This window comes from Lissotriton helveticus, chromosome 9 (assembly GCF_964261635.1).
Source record: "Lissotriton helveticus chromosome 9, aLisHel1.1, whole genome shotgun sequence".
NCBI classification, from domain to species: Eukaryota; Metazoa; Chordata; class Amphibia; order Caudata; family Salamandridae; genus Lissotriton; species Lissotriton helveticus.
This window is the reverse complement of record NC_136070.1, coordinates 1,139,647,574-1,139,671,325: the sequence shown is the minus strand read 5'-3', so window position 1 is coordinate 1,139,671,325 and position 23,752 is coordinate 1,139,647,574. Positions and strand designations below refer to the sequence as shown.

At 41.7% G+C, this 23,752-nt stretch overlaps 1 protein-coding gene across 2 annotated transcripts in view; it reads left to right on the top strand.

Annotated features, from left to right (window-relative positions):
* Positions 1-23,752, top strand: part of APPL1 (adaptor protein, phosphotyrosine interacting with PH domain and leucine zipper 1) — a 240,172-nt gene that overhangs the window by 158,550 nt on the left and 57,870 nt on the right. For both annotated transcript variants that reach the window (XM_078661572.1, XM_078661573.1), the window contains exons 13-19: positions 6,713-6,769; positions 7,041-7,132; positions 8,228-8,410; positions 10,829-10,878; positions 18,613-18,787; positions 18,887-18,923; positions 20,091-20,237. In XM_078661572.1, coding sequence (XP_078517698.1) covers positions 6,713-6,769; positions 7,041-7,132; positions 8,228-8,410; positions 10,829-10,878; positions 18,613-18,787; positions 18,887-18,923; positions 20,091-20,237 — 741 coding nt within the window. The remainder of the gene's footprint in view (positions 1-6,712; positions 6,770-7,040; positions 7,133-8,227; positions 8,411-10,828; positions 10,879-18,612; positions 18,788-18,886; positions 18,924-20,090; positions 20,238-23,752) is intronic.

The window sequence follows — 23,752 nt, the reverse complement described above, 5'->3', positions numbered from 1 at the left end:
CATCATGCTTAGAAAGTTTTTGGTAGCTCTGAACTCTAGCATTGCAAGCTTGGAAACTGTTGCCAAGCTGGCTCAATTAGGCCAGATACATATTTTACAGTACCAAGGTAGCCTCAAGCTATGTGCTCAAATGTGCTGAGTGGGACAACCCTGCAAACTATAGCCGCAAATGGTACATTTTGATCAGGTAGGCTTGCCTTATTGTTCTTGTTCTTCGGAGGTGTAAAATACTTATGTCCCAACTTCTAGCAAACCTTTCAAGAAGGCTTGTTGGACATGTGGCCACAGGATCTCTCAGGAAATCTATTTTCATTCTGGATAAGCAAAAGGCCAGCTTCTTTGACCCTAGAGCAGCTTTCCAGGTTCAGAGATTTAATGTAAATCATGAGATTCGACTCCTCACTCTTTCGCTCCTCTGACTCAAACTCTTTGCCTGTAGAGTGGTTATACCATTTGTTGTAGAATTTCCTCGGCTGTATTTGGCAAAACTTCCTACATGAACCCAGCCAGAGTCCTTGCATGCTTTTCTTCTGTCTTTGCAGGACTCTGTCCCAGTTCTTTTCCAAAGCTTATTTGTTGATAAGTCAAGCCCACAATGATTTGTCCAGTACTGCAAAAATTGACAGTACTGAGCCTGATCTAGAATTCCTCTTTTTCTCTTGCTCACGGTCTCCCTTCAACCCCCCTCTGTCCAAAAGCCAACCTAGTCATGTACCAACAGGAAAAAAAGAAAAATACCACTCCTCCTAAGTACATCTGCTTTCCCCATGTGGCAAGAAAGGCTTTCCTGGATCTGCAATGCCTCTTTCCTTCAACAAAGAGAAGTCTCATCAGGCCTTTTGGCAAACCGATGTCATTCCAGAAGAGAACGAAAGAGCAGGAATATCTCTGTATAGCGAAGACTTAATCTGTGTAATTTAGTTACATCTTTTGCTAATTACTCAATCAGAAAGATTTAATCATGAGATAACCACTTGCAAGTTCTGTGAAGTTTTACAGGGATTCTCTCTTATAAACCTTAGATGTTTTCAATGCTTTAAAATTAAATTGCCACTTATTGTTGATTTCATATTAGTAGCTAAAGCTAAATAACCACGTGTGTAAGAATTAATTTATATTCGTGCTTGTACTGTGGGTTGATGTGATCATTAGAACCATTTCTCAAAACTTTGACTTTACACCACTTCTTTGTCTTAATGACTTCTTAATTTGTTTTCGATTCTTCTTTAGATTTTCTCTAAACTACTACTTCAGTTAACCGAGAGAAAATGGTAGACTGTGGACTGTTAGGGCTTGTGTCAGCATTAGTTGTGGCTGAACTTTGACCCTGACTGTCTTCCCTCATCTAAAATTAGACCTTTTTAGGGTGGAAAGCTTATTTGCTGTCCACACTAGGGGAAAGGTTGTCAGTATGTAATTTAGCCTTTGTCCCCACAGATAGCCAATCGGTCCACCCTACACTCCCCTGCAGCAGACTCTTCCGGTTCATCTTAAAGAAATAATCAACTGTGAGTGTGAGCTCAAAGAAGATAACCTTAACCATTATATAGGAGTATGGATTTTTGCACATGGTTCAGACAACCAGACTGAAAGTGCTTCTGTTATGCCAATTACTTTAGGCTGTTTCTGCCTTGATTTGTGAAGGTCAGATGTTTGCAGTTCAGCTTGATAACTGTGTCTGCCCATTTGCACTGTTCTGCACTGGCCACTGTGACATTTTTCTCCCAAAACATCCAAAGGTTTATCATTATGCTCATGCTCACTTGAGGTATCTCTATAGTTAAAAAATAAAAAAGAAATCTCTAATTTGGTTAACAGTTTAAGGTGTACATTTTACCTTACGGTACACATATCGCCGTCTTTCATATTAGCTCTTTAGGTCTCCTTGTGCCTGCGAATTCAGGTGAGTTATAGTGTGGTCGATGGGTTAGAGAGATCGTCTCCTTATACATTCCATAGAACTGTGTTTCCCGAAGTGGTGCCCTCTGAACACATTCCTTTGTTGCAAGCCGAATACTGGAATCAAGTAATAGGTTCTTTGCTTGCTGTAGTTTGCTTGCACTGGCATCCCACAACTGGAACACTCTAAAAGGCTTGTGCGGAGTTCTTTTCTTCATGGTCGTGGTTTAATATCTTGACTTGATAGAAGTAAGTAAAATTCACCATTTTGCCCTGAGATACTGTTTTTTTTAACCATGACCACCTAAATGTCCAACTATAAAAGCTTCCACAACTGAATTCTAGTAGCTATGTCCACATTTTTAGCTGTTGGCTTCACACAGCCAAGTTGCGCCTGTTGATAAATGATGGTGCAGGTGACTTCACCAGCAGCGATACAGTTTTCATATTCATATGTTCCAAAATTCTGTCTGAGGCTGGTGCCTCTAGCCACAACCAGTAAAAAAATAAACAGTACCTGTGCAACGGAGAGCTCACTCTCTCTGGCAGTCTCCACCTCACTGGGGAAAAAGGCCCGACCTGCAACTCTTGCTATCAGTTTGGTGACTGAGTATTCAAATACCAGTAAGAGAAAAACTGATGCCTACCCAATGAGCTGATAACAGCACTTATGATGGCTTCTGTCAAAATGAGAGAAAAACTGACTGTACAAAAAAACCCTTGAAGCTCAGTTTTGTAGCGTGCTATCTATCATCTTTCCTCAAATGGACATTTTGCTACATATCACTGGCTAGACAAGGTACACTGTGGTTCCTTGGCTCTGAACGCATCCAGCTGTGAAACAGAATTTTCCATTTGTATTGATGTTGCATGTGTATGATACATTGGTGAAACTGACTGTTTTATGACCTCTTACTTGCTGTTTAAAATGTTATGCTACTATATCCACACTCGGTATGTGCCTATCAGAGGCATTTTTGCACAAGGAGGTATTATATCGGTTATTAAGCACCAAAAGTCACCATATCCCCAAACCCCCCTCTTCCACTCTGGGAGACTAGTTCACCTCTTCCAGCTGCTCTTTCCTAACTCTCCGTTGCCCCTCCCCAGATCCCAGCATTTATCGTAGTTGACATATTGTGCTCAAGGGATATCACCTGCTTTTCCAGATCTGCAAGTTCTAAAGGGGTTGCATGTTGCCAGACTTCATTTTTATCCCAATCAGAATTTGGCCTCCTGCCTATCCTGAATCACCCAGGAACACAACTGACCACAAATATGGACCTCAAATATAACCTATTCTCCAGTTTTAGTGACACAGACAAAGCTACTTTCTCCTTTATAGAGCCCTATTGTCTCCCAAGAAATCTCCCACATTCAGGATTCAGACTTATAATTATTCTCTCTGTTGGGGTTGAGATCCCATTTTGGGATGTCTGCATTCATCAATCCCTTTATATCATTGGATCTGTTCAGTAAGAACATGTATCTTGAGAGTCTTACGTAGTCGTCATTTCCTAGTCCTTTCTTTGGACTGTGATTTTTCCATTGGAGCATTGCTGACTATTACAGACTGCGAAGGGCTCTGGGATGAAACGCGTTGTATCTGAACAGAAGCCTACTTTTCACATTGTACCTCATGAATGGAGTGAATGAGCATAATTACCAATGAGGTACAGTAACCACTCAAACCCCCATTCAGAATTAGTATGATCTGGATCAGTGGCTTGATCAGTTTACATCTACTTTGAAGTCTTGGCTCACATACATTTGATGGCTTATGTTGCTCCTTCTCTGATCACACTGTGCTTCTTTGATACTTTCCTTTAATGGCTTGAGAATACTCTGCATTATTATAGTGTTAGTTTGCTGATTGTGTGTAGAGGAGATGTACTCCCCTACAGCATGGACTGTCAGTCCAGTGGCCCCTGAGTCATTTTTTTACCTCACCTCTTCACACGGTCCTAGTTCCTATTTATCATGCATATCTGTAAACTCTGTAAATTTAACATAAATTAACCATTATGTCTGTTTATAGGTAACAGAACGTTTTAATGTATCTGAATTATGTCTGATCTACAGATACAAAGCCTTTTCTTGGGGATCTCTGAGTAATCCAAGGCTATAGGTCAAAATATTCTATATTAAGCAATATGATATGCAGTTGAAACCAGAACTGGTTAGCACCCTCAGAGCTGAGAACGAAGTCCATTAGTATTCGTACCGCCAGCAAGCTGAGCGATTTTCATTTAGTTAACATTGAGCCCTACAGGCGATGGTCACCACTTGAGAAACATTTGCAAGGGTTCTGGTTACTTCAAAAGCATCTGAGCTGCAATATTTGTCAGTGTACCACTGATGGCAGACAGAAAGACACAATATATCTCAATTTGTAACTGATACGTCTGGATTTTGTGAGTCTGTAGCTTAGATTGTTGATGATGGACCTCTTAGGATTGCAATCATCTTTCAGAATAAAAACACCACCACCCAAACAAACAGGGTGCCATTATTGTAGGAAGGATTCCTAATATCCTTTGAATAGATGCTTGGGGCAAGGAGAGCCGCACCTCGGGTCCCCAATATCTCATGGTGGGGCTTGGTTCCAGTTTATTAGTATCCAAAGCCCACTGGACTCTTTAAGTTGAGGACAATGCTGGCTTGTACACCAGTACATAGAAGGTAATGTTTACCTGTTCCTTGCGAACTACCGATCACTGTTGAGAATTCCTGGTGGCAAGGGCATACATGGCCCAGGGGTACCCACAGTGGTACCCACCAGAGAGGTCTTTGGCCCAATGGCTACTAGTCGGAGAACAACGGGAGTCTTGACCATGGGGATATCTACTGAACTGGAAACTACAAAGTGGATTCCAATGATTCCAGAATCAGGATGATCTCCTCTATGCAATGAGACTGGCGAGGGCTCGAAGTCCAGATTATTAAAAAAAAACTCAAAGGAGGTAGGTAATCCCACTATGTGGCTATGAGGAACACAGGGGTGATGCAGACTGACCCTTCTCAGTTATGAAAATGATGGACATGGGCAGCTCTCTTGGGTGACCTTGGGGTTCATAGGTAGTCTCGGTCTGTCGCGACATCTTCTGCACAGTTGCTTCCCTTTGCTGGCCCATGGCTCTTTTCTTTGCATTGGCTCACTCCTACAGGCATAGGCAAGCTCTTTCTCACAGGCAGGCTTCCTAACTGCGCAGGGCAAGCAGTAAGGTGGTTCCACAGGCTTTCACTGGGGGGGGGGGGGGGGGGGGGGGTAGAGTGGCATTATTTAGATGCTCCGAACCTAAATAATTGAGATGCACTTTAAACCAGGTACTCGGTTACCTTCTCCTTTTTGGTGGCAAGGCCTGGCCAATCAGGAAAGGCAACATCTTCAGAAAGCAATGGTGCTCCTCCAAGCCTCTGGAGCATTTCTTCTAGTCTTGGAGCCGAGGTTTGTTCGCACTCTGCTCTGTTGTTCCTCATGAGACTGGTTTAGGCTGGCTCAGACTCAGAGAGAGAGGCTTATACTCAAGTGAGAAAGGAAGAGAGCGAGAGAAAGAGAGAGAGAGCTCAATTACAAGGGGGCGCTTTGGTCGCAGGTAGGAAAGGGTTGGGGTGCCTTCTAGAATGGGAAAACCTGCCTACCGCAAAGTGAAATTGGCTGGATGTCTTGTTATCTTTTCCACACCTCAGGCACACCTACTATCGGGGAGATTTATACATTCAGGCTGGCATGTCCGAGAGCACACCATCCCTGAAAATCACCAGCTACCATCCAATGCAGCACTTCAGCACTCCCCAGGCAATTCACCCACAGCAATCCCGCACACACTCAGGATTCAGCATAGATTTCCTTCTAGCATTTTTCAATCATTATAATCACAAGAGACCCCCGTTTTCAGAGACCAAACCTAGCTTAATATAGAGCAGCCAGTAGACAGTTCCTGCACATGCATAAAGGTAAAAATAAAGTCTACACCCCTGACTACAAATTACGTTGTCAACAATGTCAGTCTCACACTGTAGTTAATCTTCGGAACAGTGGGTTACATTGGGTGTCTCCCTGAACTCAAAGCCCAGTTGGGATATCTCAGAATCGAGCCAACCGGAGGACCCTAAGCGGACTCTTACAATTGACAATCCGGCTAGAATTGAAACATGCAGGGCAGTCCAGAAACATACAAGGACAGGATGGCACAGCTTCACAAACCTTGCAGAGGCTTTTAGGCCCAACAGTAAAACTGGTTCTTACTGTTAACTGTCACAGTCTGATTCCTATTCTGTATGTTTGGGTACTTAAAATAGATTTGACAAAATGTTCAATCCTTGATTTGAAGATAAAAGACAGAGGAACTGTGGAATAATCCGTGCTGCATATGTGGCAATTACATGCTTAAATAGAAATGTGTTCACAAAGACCTTGGCATACAAATCTCATTCTTATTTGAAATAAAATGGAGATGGCAGTGATCGGAGCTTCTCTGCAGCTATTTACCAGCTCGTTATACCAGATCCTGGCACAATGAGCAGAATGCTTTTTAAAGGTTTCAGCTCACCAATGTAATCACTAAAAAGTGTACTTTTTAAGCCAGTTTATAGGGCGTGTTGTCAAAAAAAAAAAACAGACTTCAAATGAACATAAATGTAAGCAGACTCCTTACCTATAAACCTATATATTTGTAAAGTAACAATAAAACTATGTAATACATTACAAAGCACATATACATATCTATGGGTGCAAGAAAACAGAACACAGTGTAAAGTCTGATTGAATTTTCAAGTAATGATCATTCACTTTTTCCTATTTCTCTTTTAGTGGATTTGCACGATAAATAACATCTCAAAGCGGATATATCTAAGTGAAAATCCTGAGGTAATCTTTTGGAGTTTTTTAGAGCAAGTGAAATAAAAAAACAAGTTGAAATGCTGGTGATCAACCGAAAAAATATAACCTTATTACACAATGTAGAAATACCTTACAGAAAGGTGACATTTTACGGTCTGTGAATATAAAATGTCTTGTATGCAATTGAAAACCAGAGTTTGTGACCTAGGCACTCATTTGTGTTCTTGTTCTTTTTTGGCTTGAAAGTACATACAAGCGACATATTACAAAACCTGCTTTTTAAACAAATTTCAAACAGGAAATTGCTGCCAGAGTGAACCAATCAGCCCTGGAGGCAGTTACTCCATCTCCATCATTCCAGCAGAGACATGAGAGCATGCGACCAGCAGTGTAAGTGGTGTAGTATGTTATGTTATGCTAGAGATTAGTTCACTACTGCTTATTCAGAAATCTTCCTTAAACATTGGTGATTATGCTAATTTTGCTAGCCCTACATGTGTATCCTCAATGAGTTGCACATTGTTTACAGTGTTAGGGTTAAAACAATAATAGGAATGTGGGAATGGTGTTGAACCAGTTTTTCTCAAAATGAAACCATTTACTGACATCTGATGTGAACTGAAGGCTTAGATGCGCTTTCCCACCCATCCGCACCATTTACACCTGGACCATTAGAACTAATAAGTGTAGGATAAACATTTGTGAATCACCTCATTTGCATAGGATTTCCTGGACCATTCTGCTGACAAGCCCTTGACAATGCTCATTGATGTAAACTAATCTGATAACTCTGTGTGAGGAGTGTATGCATGAGTGAGCCTGTACTGTCAAATGTTGAATACATTAATCTATATAGTACACTTCATATATCGTGTGTACGAGACATGTTATGATTTTCCTAGGTGCAAGTCAGACTTGCACCTGGAAAAGGTTGCATAAAATAGGCTTTACGTGCATAAGTGTTTTTAAAGTAATTTTTGCAGTCTAAAACTAAGGCTTTAGAAATAAGGCTGTTGTAAGTATTTAGTAATCGTGTATGTTGAGGCAAACCCAATGCATGTTGTTGTTGCCTGCCATCCTTTACTTAGAATTTTGACTTCTTGACTTTTCAGATTTTAATAAATAACCTAATATTGAGTTAACGTTTTTAAATTGATAGATGCAAATCTGTTTCCCATTTCAAGCATCACTCTTTTTGAAAATGTTTGAGTAGAAAGTATTTCATAATCTGAAATAAATATTAATCATTGCTAGTGTATCATTGTTCCTGTCTCCGCACCAATACAAAGATGTGTGCATTTTAACTATTGCGGGTTACTGGAATATATTAGTGTGTGATCAGAATATACTAGTAAACAATTACTGTGTACTTGTAGTGTGGAACGTATAAGTATGGCTAATTTGAGACTGGATTTAGGAAGTCAAAATATCTATGAAGTATGTATTTCAGTTTAGCATTGATTATTTTTTCTGTTTGCTCTTTAGCCAAGTTCGGCCGCATACAACGCGCACTAACAGTACTGGCTCAATAGGATCAGATTCTTCAGCTCTAACAACTCTTTCTTTGGATTCCATTGTTGCTCCCGATACACCTATACAATTTGATATCATTTCTCCAGTCAGTGAAGACATTTCTGGTCAGGCCAGAACCCCAGGACAGTCAGGCAGGTGAGTGAAGTATTGAAATACTTATGACTGATATAAAAGCTGCTCAGGGAAATGTTGAGACAATAGAACTTTGTAGTATTTTTCGATGGCTCTTTCACGTTCCCAACTTGTAAGTAAAGAGACCTTACTTTAAGATCTAATTTTAATTTGATTAGATTTTAAAATCTTGTAAGATGGCATTTTACCTTAGTCGTAGGTGTCAGTAGATCTAAAAATGCACCTGGATTAGGCACTAAAAGGAACTTGTTGTTAATGGATTTAGTTCTTTTGATGCATCAGTTGTTAATAGTGAGTGTGCTATAACATTAAGCTCAATATCTTGAGTGCAGATTCTGTAATAATGTTAAATACAAATTAGGTTTTATTGGGCTTAATGTAGTCTTTAAGTTAATTGATCTTTTATTATAAGTCTCTAGGCCTTTTAACCTGACTTTTCCTTAATAAGGCTTCAGAAACCAGAATTGATCACTTAAGTTGATAGTGCTCACATACTCTGATACAATGTAGTCCTTTTAGATCCCGCTTTGTGTTGGTGTCTAGGGCTGAGTGTAACCAATAAATCATCATTGTTTTGGTACGTTTTTCCAAGGGTCATAGACCAGTTTCCCTTACTTGGGCATTATGCCTCACTGTGAGTAAACGTCAGTGCCTGAAAGGGAACTGAATCCGATACTCACATTCCTTATTGGGTCACTGTGCAAACCAATGTATGCATGTCACCTGAACTTCTTGATTTGGAAGACCGTCTTTTTGGTGGGTGTGACTTCAGCATGAGGGTAAATGAACTGCAGACCCTCTTAGCTTGTCCTCTCTTCACAATGTTTTGAAATTTGAATGTGTCCTAGTGGGTGAAACTTTTTCCCCCAAATGTATACCTGATTTCTACGTCTTATGGTTTTTATGTGAATCCTTATCCTTCAAATGAAGAAGAAAGAATGCATAGACAGGACCATTATTCACCGAATTGTTAGATTTGCTGGATTCGGATTGGAAGACAACATATATATCTTCTCACAAATTCCTCATGTTAAAACTTTTTCTAGTGCAAGACTGGATCCGGAAACCTTTTCTCTCTAGCAATATCTCTCCAGTTCTGCCATGTGGTGACACACGACTCCACTCATGGCTCTGCCCACCCATGAATTTACAAAGCTGGTCTCTATACAGCTGGGACCCAGTGTCATTTCCTTACTTTGTCACACACCTAACCAAGACATACATGAAGGAACCAAACCGCTTAATGACACCAGACATTAATACAAAATAAGTATCAAATTGAGTATGTTGCAATCTTAGCACGGAAAGCCGTATTTCGGAAGAAAAGAGAGAGGAATGAGCCTTGTAGGTGATTCCCAAAAGAATGGCCAATGCAGCGCAGAACTGAGAAGTGCTTATTAACCAAAGAAATCATGCAGCATAGCCATAGCGAATTATCCACTACTTCAAGCCTGAGCTGTCATTCAGTCATGCTCGGCAAAGGTTGCATACCTATAGAAAGTTTCTTTCTGATGGATATGGCAACGCCCACAGATTCCTTATCTGTCCTCCTCTTGAGGATAATAATGGGTTAGTTTTTTTTGGTCTCTCTTGTTCCACTCACCATAGCCTCTTTGAGGGCTTGCTGAAAAACTGACCACACTGGCTTCAGTGACACCATATATGGGACTTTGACATCACTTAGTCTTATTCATTGACATTGTCTAGTGGCTGCTAACGTTGCTGAGAAACATTTTAGTGTTAGCCCAGAGCCTTAAAATAAAGATTTTTTTTATCTGTTGTATCCATTAGAAAGAACATTGCTGAAGGTAAGTAACCTGTGCTTTACATTTATGAGAGGGCGTTGTCTGTCCTGCCTCCCCCATTCTTCAACCATCAAGTCTCCAGTTTTTATAGAACTTCTCATCCAGCACCAGTGAAAGGGGAAGGAAAAGAGGCCAAACCAGCATTTAGCAAGTTGTTATTCCATACCTTCCGCATCATTCTTGTGATCGGTTTCTTATAAAGGGGCATATGGGTAATTTGTAACATAAGCTGCTCATACGTGGTGCATGTGAGCCAATACCTTGCACTTTTTGGTTTCAACCAGTCATAGAGAAACCTGAGTTGAATCACATGGTGGTACTTAAAAACATTCGGACAGGCAAGGCCTGCTTTCTGTTTGTGCAACATCAAAAGATAACATAAACTTAAGTATGTGAAGTATTTGTGTGATGTGGGAGGTTTAGCGTGTGGGATTGGTTTTGTATTTATGCTGAACAATCAGTTTCTTATTTTACCTTTCTGCTAATTCCTTAAATGCAATGTGATTGTTTCAAAACATAGCAAAAACAGTGATGTCCTTTTGTTGTAGATGCTTTCTAGCAAATATTACAATATTTACATTCATTTTCTTTTAAAAACTGTACATTTTTTTATCAGAAGAACGAACCCCTTTGGTGAATCAGGAGAGACAACGCCTGAATCTGAGGGTAAGGTCTGAGGATTGACTGTAAGATATAAACATGTACCTATAAATACATGTTGTCTTATCTGCATTTTATTAAATGTAATAATTCCAGCAACGGACGTATTTCTATAAAAAGTATACCTTTGTGTTTATTATGTAGTTAAAACTTGCTCAGATCACCCATGTATGTGGAAATGAGTGGAACGGAAACCTGATGCTTTTTCCCAAGATACAACAGAGGAAAATTTAAGTACTTGTTTTTTCTAGCCTCTTTTTTTTGTGCCCCATCTTTATTGATGGAGGTTATCATTTCACAAAGCAGGTGATGGCAAAGCAAATGGATTTTAAAAATTGGTTCCAGCTGATGTTCCAAAAAATCTGTATACTAAGTCCATAAACTGGTAGCTACAATTTTGATAATACTTGCGTTCTCCAGACGTATGTACATTCAAAGTTTTGGAATCACATACTTTGACTCAAAGCATTTGTCTACATTTAGGAAGCACATGCAGACAAAATGTTGCTCATTGGATGAGTTGACGTTGGATTGTTCTTTAATCGTTTTTGAATTAATGTTCATTAATCAGCAATGCCTGAAGGAGCTATGGTATGTTTTCAAGATTCTGTATTGAACTTGTAATTAGGGATGTACTTAGCTTTTCTTCACCCCAATTACAGTCTAGCTTGAAATTTACCATAGGGCTTACCTTTCTCAGGATTACAAGCTTGACCAATGATTCAACAAACACGTTATTTGGATGTTGGCCCTGTAGTAGTACTTTCAGCAATAATTATGTAGACAAAACAAATCACCATCAAAGGGTCTTCAATTAGCCCATAAATGTCAACTAGTACTACCTTTCCAAGACCACAGAATACGATCTGAAATAAAGCCATTTTGACTTCAAAGAAGGCGTACATTAATGAGCACAAGAGGCACGAAATTGTGCATCCTTTCACAGACCATCTCTGCAAGATTATTAAAGACTTGGGTATAGTAGGCTTATGTTTAAGTTTTGATCTGTGCTTATATGCTTCATATACCTCACTAAGCAAGCTGGCACTTCCAGGATAGGGTAACCATTGCAGAGGCATCATGTGGTACAATCAGCAAAGGTCACGTGAAGGGTTGTGGTTTGGACTTGAACTCTTTCCACCCTTCCCAGTTGTCTTTTTTCCTCCTCCGTCATAAAGGTTCGCTCAAGGTAGTTTCCTCTCCAGGCGATAATCTCAACAGCCAGGTTTTTTGACACCAATATCTTACCTACCTGTCCACCATTTTGTTCCCTCAAAATAGATGGATCCCATATCTTAAAATGGTGCCCTAGGTTGCAAGCTGAAAATGGAAAACAGTCTGAGTTGGGATTATACTCAACTGAGTGAAACTCGGTCATAAGCACAGAAGAGGGACCAACAGTCCCATTTGCTCATGATCTGGACAAATATGGGATCTCTAATTTACAACTCCCAACCTCCCAGCCTCTCCAACCCAACACCCTCCCACACAGAAATATATCTTGTAAAAACAGTTTGAGCCCGTCCCTCTTCCTTTATAACATCAATAGCAGGGTTAAGATGTGGAGAGCGACTTCGCATATTTTTATGTTCACTTGAAGTGTTCTGTGAATCCACTGACTCTGAAGATAGAATAAAAATAAGTGGCCATCCTTCTTTGGAAATGTGTTTTGTCCACCATTCTTGATGTACTGTAAATATTTTTCAAACTGTGGCATCTGTTAATCTTTGACATTTTCTTTTGCTGCCACAATTCTTACAGGTCTCAGTACCTCTCACAGGCGCATCTCCATTAGGACGAACTGTGCTGGGAGGTCAGCATTGTTGTCCGAAACACAGTTTCTTTTGTCATTATTTTCATTGTCCAGCCCTCCAGTGGGCTCCAGGCGTGATGTGCAGCTTTCCTCAATTTGAAACTGTCCACGCTGTTTTCACGGCCACTCAGTTGTAACCGTACAGTCCTGCCACCACATTCCAGGCAGGCGGTGCATCCTTCGCAGCTGAGGCCGCCACGCATTACATTTCCAAAAGGTGCCTCTTCAGCCAAGGACACTACTCCTTAGGCAGTGAGTTCACACAAAACCTTTACTTTTGAAAAGCTGCAAATCACAGCTGTTTTACCAGTCCCCGACGCCTTTCAAAGCTACAAGCCTCTTCTTCATGGGGCAACAAATAGCAAAACACGGTTCTGCCACAACAATTTTTAGGGCTCGGACTCCTCCCCACTGAAAGTGGGAGGAGTTTCGAGATCCTAATGTTAAAGAAGAGAAAAAAGAAGTATCTCCTAGGGCTTTGGCGAGACAAATTCCACACATTCCTTAGCGTGTTCTGTCATCTGGCCAGTGATTCGTCTTCGTTGTGTTGTCGTTTTAATAGGCTTGAAGTGATAGGGTAAATGTAGTTTTGTTCCGCCATCTTGGGCATATTTCGTTCGTGCTCGCGCAAAGAAGTACATTAATTATAATTAGGAGCTGTCAGGGTGCCTCCGTAAGTGAATCCAGATGGCCGGGCGCGTTCACCATTCAGCAGCGCTCAGCGCGCAGCTGCTGCATGCCAGGCCGGGAAAGGGCTTCATCAGCCTCACTCATCCGGATCACAAACTCGGATCCTCACCATGATGGAACACACCCCTTGCTGATCTAAACTGTTCCAGTTCAGACTGGGCTTCCACACGCAACTCTTATTTCAAAGTTCAGGTAAGGTAAACCGAACTGCAACTCCAAGCTATATTTGTTTTTTTGGTTTCGTAATTGAGGGCAAGACCGAACTTTGCAAAAAACACAGGCTGTGAACACATTGTGTGTGTTTTAATGTTGCACTTCGTTGTAAATCCTTGACATACCTTTTTTCGCACTTTGGCTGCAGCTTGTATAAAGAGACTCGCCATCCTAAGTGTGCAATTCATTCCTTTCTTAGTTCGTCTCACCTCCTCCCTTCTTTTCTACTCTTCCCCCGCCCCTCCTATTTTCTTGCCATCGCTGGTTGCACTCTCTCCTCTCCGCTACTAGTAATACCCGATGCCAGCTAGCTCCGCCCCACCCCCCGTCCCTCTACCTCACACCGCGATTCATGCTCCCTGCGATTCCTTCTGCCCCTGCTACATCACCTCAGCCCCCCCTCCCCTCGCTGCAGGCGATGCACCCCCCCATTCACCAGCTTTTGCTCTATGTAATGGCCCAGGGCGGCCAGTTGTGCCCCTCCTCTGTTGCTACAGGTATACCCTCCTCTTTGCTCTATTCGCCCCTTCCCAATGCTGTCTGTGCTCTGATGCTCCGTGCAAGCACATTGTGTTCTTCTCCACTCCTCACATGTCCTAAAAGCAGAGCTCAATGTTCAGGAGCAACGTGCCCTCCCTGCATCCCCCACCCCGCCCTCCTTCCCATTCCTGCTTCCCGTCTTGCTGCACAAGCCACTGTGTGTACATGACAAGCATTGCCACATAAAATCCATAGGATGCATGGAATGTTAGTCTTTCCAGCAATGGGTACATTAGTGCCCAGAATATTTACATCAATCTGTCCCCTCTCTCTTGGCAGGCCACTTGGACGGTTAATAATAGGCTTCGTCCTCTTTCTTTTGCTGCTCTTCCCTCCATCCTTGACTCCAGCCTGGGCTCCTTTCTTCCATCTCTCCCGTCTAGCGCTCCCACTCTGCAGCCCCCAGCCCCAACCACCCCTTCCGTCCAGCCCCCAGCCCCAACCACCCCTTCCGTCCCACCCACTCAGCCTTTTTACCTCACAACCTTTTCTTAACCCACTACTCCATTTCTTGTACCTCCTTTATATTGCCCAGTTACTTTCTATCTCCCACGTGGCCTTGGCCTTTCCTCCACCCATACATCCTCTACTTCCCATGCCTACATCGTTTGCTAGTCTTAGTGAATTCTCTCCCTTGCCCTTCCCATCTGTTGATCCATTCCTCTGGCTCTTTCATTTCCTGTATTTCCACTCTCAGCCCCTCAGGGGACCAGCACCACCAGTCCATGCTGTATGATCTCCAGTTTTACTGACCATGACGGCGGTGCAGAGTGGCGGTGCAGAGTGGCGGTGCAGAGTGGCGGTGCAGAGTGGCGGTGCAGAGTGGCGGTGCAGAGTGGCGGTGCAGAGTGCAGAGTGGCGGTGCAGAGTGGCGGTGCAGAGTGCAGAGTGGCGGTGCAGAGTGGCGGTGCAGAGTGGCGGTGCAGAGTGCAGAGTGGCGGTGCAGAGTGCAGAGTGGCGGTGCAGAGTGGCGGTGCAGAGTGGCGGTGCAGAGTGCAGAGTGGCGGTGCAGAGTGGCGGTGCAGAGTGCAGAGTGGCGGTGCAGAGTGGGGGTGCAGAGTGGCGGTGCAGAGTGCAGAGTGGCGGTGCAGAGTGGCGGTGCAGAGTGGCGGTGCAGAGTGGCGGTGCGGCGGTGCAGAGTGCAGAGTGGCGGTGCAGAGTGGCGGTGCAGAGTGCAGAGTGGCGGTGCACACACTCCATAACACATGGCAAAAAGACATTGGCATTTACAATGCCATTAGCTCAAACTCAAATAAATCCGAGCCCGATTGCATTTCTAATGCTTGTTTCCTAATGTGCATGCGATTTCCAGTGATGCATGCTGGTAGTTGTAAGCCAATTCTTCCCCACCATTGGGGTCTGTGTACATTTGCGTCTGTGTACAAATGTCGTCATTTTCATTTTCCAGCCCTCCAGTAGGCTCCAGGTGTGATGTGCAGCTTTCCCCAATTTGGAACTGTCCATGCTGTTTTCACGGCCACACAGTTGGAGCTGCGAGTGGTATATATTAGTTTGAAGACTTTTCTTCATTTTCCCAGTAGAGGCTCTCGTCACAGGCATCCTCAGCATGAGATCGGATGCTGAGTCACCACTGCATAGAGGACAACTGATAGAAATGATATTCTCTGCATTAAAGTGTCGGTGCCTGGGCTTAGAGTTTGTCTATTTCAACCTCCCAATGGAATACATCACCATTCTGTCAGAAGGACACAGGCCCACTACATGGGCTTGCTACACTGCAAGATAAAAAAATGTTGGTCACTACAGCATCTCCAAAAACTTGGACGCCTTAAAGCCTAATGTCCAGGACATTACCTGCTATACTTCTGCAGAAGTCAGGCGTCACCTACGCCTATGTTTACACCTAACTGCAAAATATGCACAGCCTAACTCGCAAACATCCAAGCTGAACACTAGATGGCATGAGTGTGCAGTTCATGCGAATGTACAGCACTAGACGCTACAAACCAATGGTTACTGGGTAGGTAACCTTTTCCTTCCACGATCTTTAGCTTGACATTTGTTGCCCCATTACGTGTGTCTACTTTATTTCATTATAATATCCCTTTCCTTCCATCTAAATGGTACAGAAATGCAGTTGTGCAAAGGAATTCTGTATTTAAAGGTATTTAGGAATTAGTGTAGAACTTTAAAGAGAAACGGTAATTCACAAGACAGGTGTTTAAAAGTTAAAACTGGGCTATCTGTTACACCTGCAGAGGTCATGCCTCACCTACACCCATCTGCTGTTGCAGCCTATATGCAAAACAGAGAGCATTCCTCCTTAGTTACGATTCCAATATAAAGGTTTCCAATGAGGGTCTCAGTAGAGTTATATCTCTTATAGTACATCCAGCCCTTGTGTGGAATCTTAACACGATCCACTAGGCTCGTGGGGCCACCCTTTGAACCTTTACATTCATGCTTCATTTCTTTTCTTGGAAGGTGGCATTCCTTCCCTCAGGCGTATTAGTGAATGTTAGGCACTTGCCTTACAAGAACCTTTTATCAGGTTCTCAACTAAAGGGTTGTCTCATCCTCAACCCTAAATTCCTCCTCAAGTTAACATCACTCTTTTACCTTTACCTTAATCAGACCACAGAACTCAAGTTTTTTCTGCAGCGGAAATGTAATAGATGTCAAAAGAGTTCTTATGTATTACAACAATAAAACCAAACCCTCATGAAAGTCTGGCCAGCTCTTTTTAGCCTTTGCAAAGCCTAACATGAACCTTACTGTTTCTAATGCAGGTTTAGAATAGTCAAGTGCATTCAGACATGCTACCATAAAGCGAACAGGCCCACTCCACCCGTATAACAGATTTTTTCATGACTTTCTTTGGAACATCCATAGACATTTGCAAAGCATCCACCTGGTAAACCAGGCATACATTACCAAGCAAGGCACTCTGGACGTCCTAGGCCTCCAATAGGCTATGGTTGGCAAGATAATATTGAAGAATTTGTTCCAGGCATCTGTATCAGCTCCATGCCTGCCCCCGCTTTACAGATGTTCTGCTAAAAAATGAAAATGTTACTTCCAGTGTTACCATCTGTTCATAGCGTGTTGTAGATTCACATGTGCCAATCCTCCTCTCCATAAACTTGGGACGATTTCTTCTTTTGTTACCTTGACACTGCACAATGTACATAGTGACCATGCTACACTCTCACACCACTCCACAAACTTTCTCTTTTGTGTGCGACCTTTCAAGAGAAACAGGGTACTTCACAAGGGAGGTGTTAGGAAGTTAAAACTGGTCCATTGTCAAGAATGACAATTTAGTAATTGTAACACTGTATTTGGTTAATTAAAACAATTAGTGGCAGTTATATTTAGAGCAAGATATCAAAAGATGTACCAGACAGAGGGAGGCAATTGTATCAGTAACTTTTCAACTACATTTACAGTAAATGAAATATTGGAGTATGGCTGTAAGGTGTACACTAGGGTTGTTCAATTGACTATTGTATTTTGTATAATTTAGCATAACAAACTTAAATAATGAGTCAACATTTCAGTTAGAGGAAGGTGATTGAAACTAAAGCTGAGCTTCATCTTCCACTAATTCTAAACTGAATTTGGCGTAGAGTATGCGACGGGGCAGTTGACGTTAGTGAGACAATAGGCATGCAGGTGGAGCAGAAAACATGAAGGAAGGACATTTGACACAGGATTGCAGCAAAGTAAAGGAGATGCAAGATGAATATATTGTTAAATGCCAATTAAAAGCAGTTTGCAAAATTAAAGGTGAGTGTAGAGCTTACGAAACTGGGTGGGATAATTGAGAGATAAAGGAATGCAAAGTTTGTAATTAGCTGGACATCTGAGCGGAAACTAAATGAAATGATATGTGAGAACATTGATTCACAATAGGGGGATAGATTCCAGAATCTGTTGAGACATTTAAATGAGCTATGGGGCAATTGAGAGAAAAACTTGGAGATCTTGGAAGCACTGTGAGTTAAGTTGCCTGTACCCCACACATGCTCAAATATTAAAATATTATTTCTGTATTTTGGCCTCATGGCATTAGAACGTTGATGGTACCAGAAGTAGTTTTATGAATGTGCTAATTTACTCAAAACAAAACATATTTGTACTGAATTTCATGACACAGTTGAGCCAAAAATAAATTTGTTGTTATGAACTCAGGAACCTAATAATTAAAACAATAATAATAATTATTTAATGCTATATGTAAATCAGTGTCCATGTTTGTTTCAAACTTCGTTGTAGCAAGGCCAAATTTAATCAATGCTTACTACCCTGACAGTGCGTTGATGGATAGATGTCTTGCGGGAATCTTTGTACACTTCCAGTTTCTTAATGTATTAAAACTAAGACACTATTATTACAATAAGCAGAGAATGTGGTCGGCAAACCTTTTAGAAACAAACTATCTAGTATAAAGTATGCATCAACATCTTTCTAACTACTTTTCCCAAATAGTTTTATTTGTGCAATTAATTTGTGTGTTTTAGATTCTATTCTGCACCAGTTGTTTGTTGTAAGATTTCTTGGATCAATGGAAGTGAAAGCAGAAGAAAATTCCGACATTGTTTATGAAACCATGCGCCAAATTCTAGCTGCCAGAGCCATCCACAATATTTTCAGGATGACAGAATCGCATTTAGTTGTTACATGTGACTGTCTAAAGTAAGTTGCACGCTACTATTCTCTCACTGTGTTTTGCCAGTTTGTTCACTTTCTTTGCATATTCTGATATTTGATATATATATTTTTTTAAATATACAGGTTAATTGATCCCCAAACACAAGTCACAAGGCTGAGGGTAAGTGGTCATTACTTTAAAATGCACTGATAGGTGAACCATACCTATTGTTGAAGTTATTAAACACGTCTTGTGTCTAGCCCAGTTGCAAAGACTTTTGTTAGGGTCTTTACCACTAATTGCCAATCATAACGCCTTTGAGTGTGAGTCTTAACATATCTTGGCGTAGTTGTTCCTTAAGTTAGCATGTATCAAAAAGCAAAAGTACATATTCATCCTTATCTTTCCAAATATTCGTAGAACAGATCGCCATTTAGACTCAATGGTTATATTGTTCATAGATTTTGTTTGAAATATAAATGATGGAAACATCCTTACTTTCACCGTTACTTTGAATATATATATATATATATATATATATATATATATATATATATATATATATATATATATATATATATATATATATATATATATTTTAACCCTGGTGAATGTTTTAAAATCTGACCATAAGTTAGTGAAATTACAAGATGGCAGTCCTATGTTCCAACAAGAAGTGCAAAATGTTCTGGGTCACTTATCATATTCATGCCCACTTACTGCAGACATTACCTGGTCTTCTGCTGGCTCTTGTACCTTGGGCACTAATTGAGCTTGTTGTGTTGCAATACATTTCAGTTTGAATGAGCTTTCCTTTTTACAAGCCGAAAATGCATTGATCCATAATTTTTGAGAAACCGCTTTACTGTATGGCCTTCTCATCCATCCATGCTATACCAGAGACCTGAAGCAGGAACACACTTTCATAAGCAGCACCCCTGCATGGAGACAGCAGAGTTGCAAAAATACCACATTATGACCACTTTAGTCTGCATTATGGGGAAGCCAAACCATCATGGTTCATTCCTTGAATAAAATGCACATCTTTTTTGTGTCTATGCGACATACCTCTAGCATGAATGCTACGTGCATATCCACATCATCGCCTCATTTAACTGCCATGTGGGCAGATATTGCATGGCGCATTCCAGATATGTGCTGTATAACTTCTCTACAAGTTTAACCTGATATCAACACACCATTTAGGGAGCAGAAAAAATGCATCAGTATTGAAAGGAATAAAATGTTTATTTTTTCTATATTTGAACTGTACAGGTAAGTATTAAGGCATACATTTGTAGCATAGTTATTTAGAAATGATTTAATACTCTAAACTTATATTTGCAGTTCCCGTTGCCAAATGTAGTCTTGTGTGCCACACACCAGGAAAATAAACGCCTTTTTGGATTCGTACTTCGTACAGCAGGTGGAAGAGTTGAGGGTCGACCAATATCAGTCTGCTATATATTTGAATCTAACAATGAAGGAGAAAAGGTACTTTTTTCAGTATTCTATGGTTCTTCAAATACATTTTAAGCAGTTTTATATAAAGATGAGGTTTTGCTTCAGTAGAAAGGTCTAGGAACATAGGTTATTGTAGATGAAGGTCTGATGTTTTTTTCTTTTTATTCTACACATCCCAGTCTCACACTTGCTGATAAATCTTTTGTGGCTGTTGAGAAGGCCACCAGCAAAATGTATCTTCTAGACAACTTGAAATCTTGCTTTCTGTGTGTTGCAATGTGATTGATACAAGATTGGTAGTATTGTAAAAGAGATTCTCTCTTGTGTTTATCATGAAGCTGGATGTCAATGATATTCTCAAGGGGCTTGCCCATGGATGGATGGTGAAGGATTATGAAGATAGTCTGGGACCAGGTTGGGTGTCTTCAGCAGTTACTGGAACTGACCATTCTTGGGAGAGTTACTGAGGATACCTTGGCTGAGGGATGTGCTGATTATATTTAGTATTAAATTGGGATGTGAGAAACTGGGTTGTTGGCTGAGGGGAGTGAAACTCTACTCAATCAACGGCCACAATCTTTGTCGAGGTTAATCACAAAAAGTTACTAAATTAGCCTGTGCTTAACCCTTTAGTACCTTGGCACAAAATAAATCAGTTAACTCTGAGGCGACGTGTGAAGTATTTATGCAGTACACAAACAAATATATGGTGAAAACACACCACAAGTAAAATTCCATACCAATTCAGAAAAAAAGAGTAACATTTTATCAATTACTTGAGACCAAAACAACAAAAATCCAATCCGTAGAATTGAAGTTAGGCAATTTTAAAGACGTAGATAAAAGTAGCGCCTAAAGGCGCAAAGTGCCAACTGAGGGTATCTGGTCATGCTGTACAAGAACAAAGTCACAAGTTTAATCCAACCACAATGGAGTTGCGAGGGCTGTGATGCTAGCTCATGCGTCAAGGTGCATTGACTGTGTCAGTTCCAGTGAGGAGTGGTGGGGTAGTGAGAGGCTTTGCGGGGTTTCATGTTGCTCGCCGTAGTTTCTGATGAAGATGTACCAACAAGGCTGACCCTCCACCTGTACAGAATAGCCCCACTACCATCATCACCCTAAATCAAGTTAGACAGTGTGCTATAAGTTCTAGTAGGGCCAATCTAACATCTCCCCAACCACATAACAGTAGACAAGGGCAAGAAAATAGACAGCCGTAGGTGGTAGGATTTATTAAAAGCGCAGAGGCAAACAAAGAAAGTGTACCCCTGGTGTGCATTAATCTACCACCTGCCTCAACCCCTTATGTTGAAGTTCTGACACGTATCCCTGAGCTTGGGAGGGGGCAAAATGAATCCCACCAGGAACTAAAAAATAATTGCATGTTCTGGTTGGCAATCCTAAGCAATTCCTAATGAGGATGCAGGAGAAATCTTAACAACTCGCAGAGTCGGCTGGGTGGGCTGGAGACCCATGGTTATGCAGGGAGACTGTATAGTGATAAATGTCAGAAACCCACTAGTTGCCTGAGCAATCTTAAGTAGGGATGACTGGAGACAGGAGGGGGCCATAAGGGCCCTTCTGCTGGCTTACTTTTCCCCTCCAGGGAGACCCCAACAAATTAGAAGGCTGAATGGTTGGGAGGGGAGAACTTTGAATCAGAACTACCAAACTACCAACCTAGATTGCAATCGGCCCAGGCAGCTTTAATATTCCAATAACAAACAGATTTGGTGGTCTAGAAGGAGTAGATTGACTTGAGCCCAAGAGATATGGGCTGAAGGAATACCATCACCAGAGAGAGCTACAGGTGAAAACTGTCCAAATAGGGGAGGTCATAGGCCAGGGTATGTCATCAAGGGAGGGTGAAACTTGTGGGACAGCAAAGGACGAAATTTATAGATGTAATATGGCTACAACTAACCGTCAATCTTGTATTCCACCCAATGAGATCACCCAGAAGTCAGATTTGTGTACTGGGGGGGACCCTGCACTCACCCTCCCCTGTACTTGCTGTCATATATAGCCGGCCGGATCCATCGAGGCTGCGAGTTCTATCTTGGAACGTAGCTGGACTAGTTCCCAAGACGGATAATCCCGAATGGGGGAGATTTATTGAGCAACATGAGATCTGCATGTTTCAAGAGACTTGGGCAAAGGGGACATCCCAAAATCAGGCTATGCTTCGTATAGCGTAGCTGCAACATCGAGGGGAAAGGGGAGGACCTCAGGGGGCTTTGTATCTGGGTGGGTGTACATTTGAGCTGTACCGTTAAACGGTTAGAAACATCCTCAAATTATATTCTGTGTGTCCTCCTTAACTTTCCATCAAGGATCATAATCGCCCTAATAAATGTCTACTCGAGACCAGTTAGCCGCAGTCAAGATTCAAGGACACTTGAGCTAACGACTTTTCTCACTACTTTCCCTGATGAAAAATGGGTTATCTTTAATCATACCATCTAAGGGCTCATACTGGCAGTTGAAGTCCCCTCCTAAAATCACCATCCCAGAGACTACTAGTCCACTAGTAAGAGTCTGGACACCTTTGGTGCTCCAGATGAAATCTCTTGCATTAAAACATTCACTGAGGGCATGTAACGGTATAACAAAGTCCGACACACCAGGCATATACACCTTTAATAGAGATGGCTCCATACTAGATTGTATTCTGATTGATATAAAATCTTGGCACAGAGTAACAGACTAAGATCGAGCCATGTCACGATAGTGACCACAATGCCTTAATTTTAGAGTTGTTCATGCCAAGCACTAGGAGCGCTACAGGTCTGGCTGTGCCAGCGGATGGTAGATTGGCCTTTACCAACTGCAGGAAGAGAGTCCGATGGGCGGACATAAGTCAATCCCATGAAAATGTAGTCTCCCTGTATCAAACCGTTATTCCGATTCTTGTGAAATCAATGCAATCTGTCTCAGCTGACGGCACTTCAATTGAACTTTTGAAGGTCGCCCTAAACCATACTAGACTAACGACTACTATGGCGGACTTCCTCTTTCCGACCCAAAAAATCAGAACCAATAGAAAACCTCGACATCCTTGGTATAATGAAAGATGCCGAAAGGCCAAAACAGCTTTGATTTCTGCCATTAAGGCCAATGATAGACCATTGATTAAAATCAATAGAGTGGCCTATCGAAATAATATTGATGAGGCTAAAAAAGGGTGGGAAAGTGATAAGTGGGAAACTCTGAGAAGCTCCTTGAGCACCAGTAATATAAGGACGTTCTGGAACATGGTAAACACGGTTAGTTCCGAAGGAAAATCAACGGTAGAATCAAATCTAGGGGCAGATATGTGGAAGGACCATTTCGAGTCCCTCTACTCGAGGGTAGAGATAGAGGACGACGCAGTGGAGAATGAACCCTGCTTCCCACAGGCCGAATGTCCCAATGCACTCACGACTTCCCTTAGAGAAAAAGATGATACCCGATGATAACACTCAAAGAGGTAACCGGTGCTTTAAGCAAAATCTCACCAGCAAAAGCACCAGGGTTAGACAAGATACCCAGGGATTTGTTCCGAA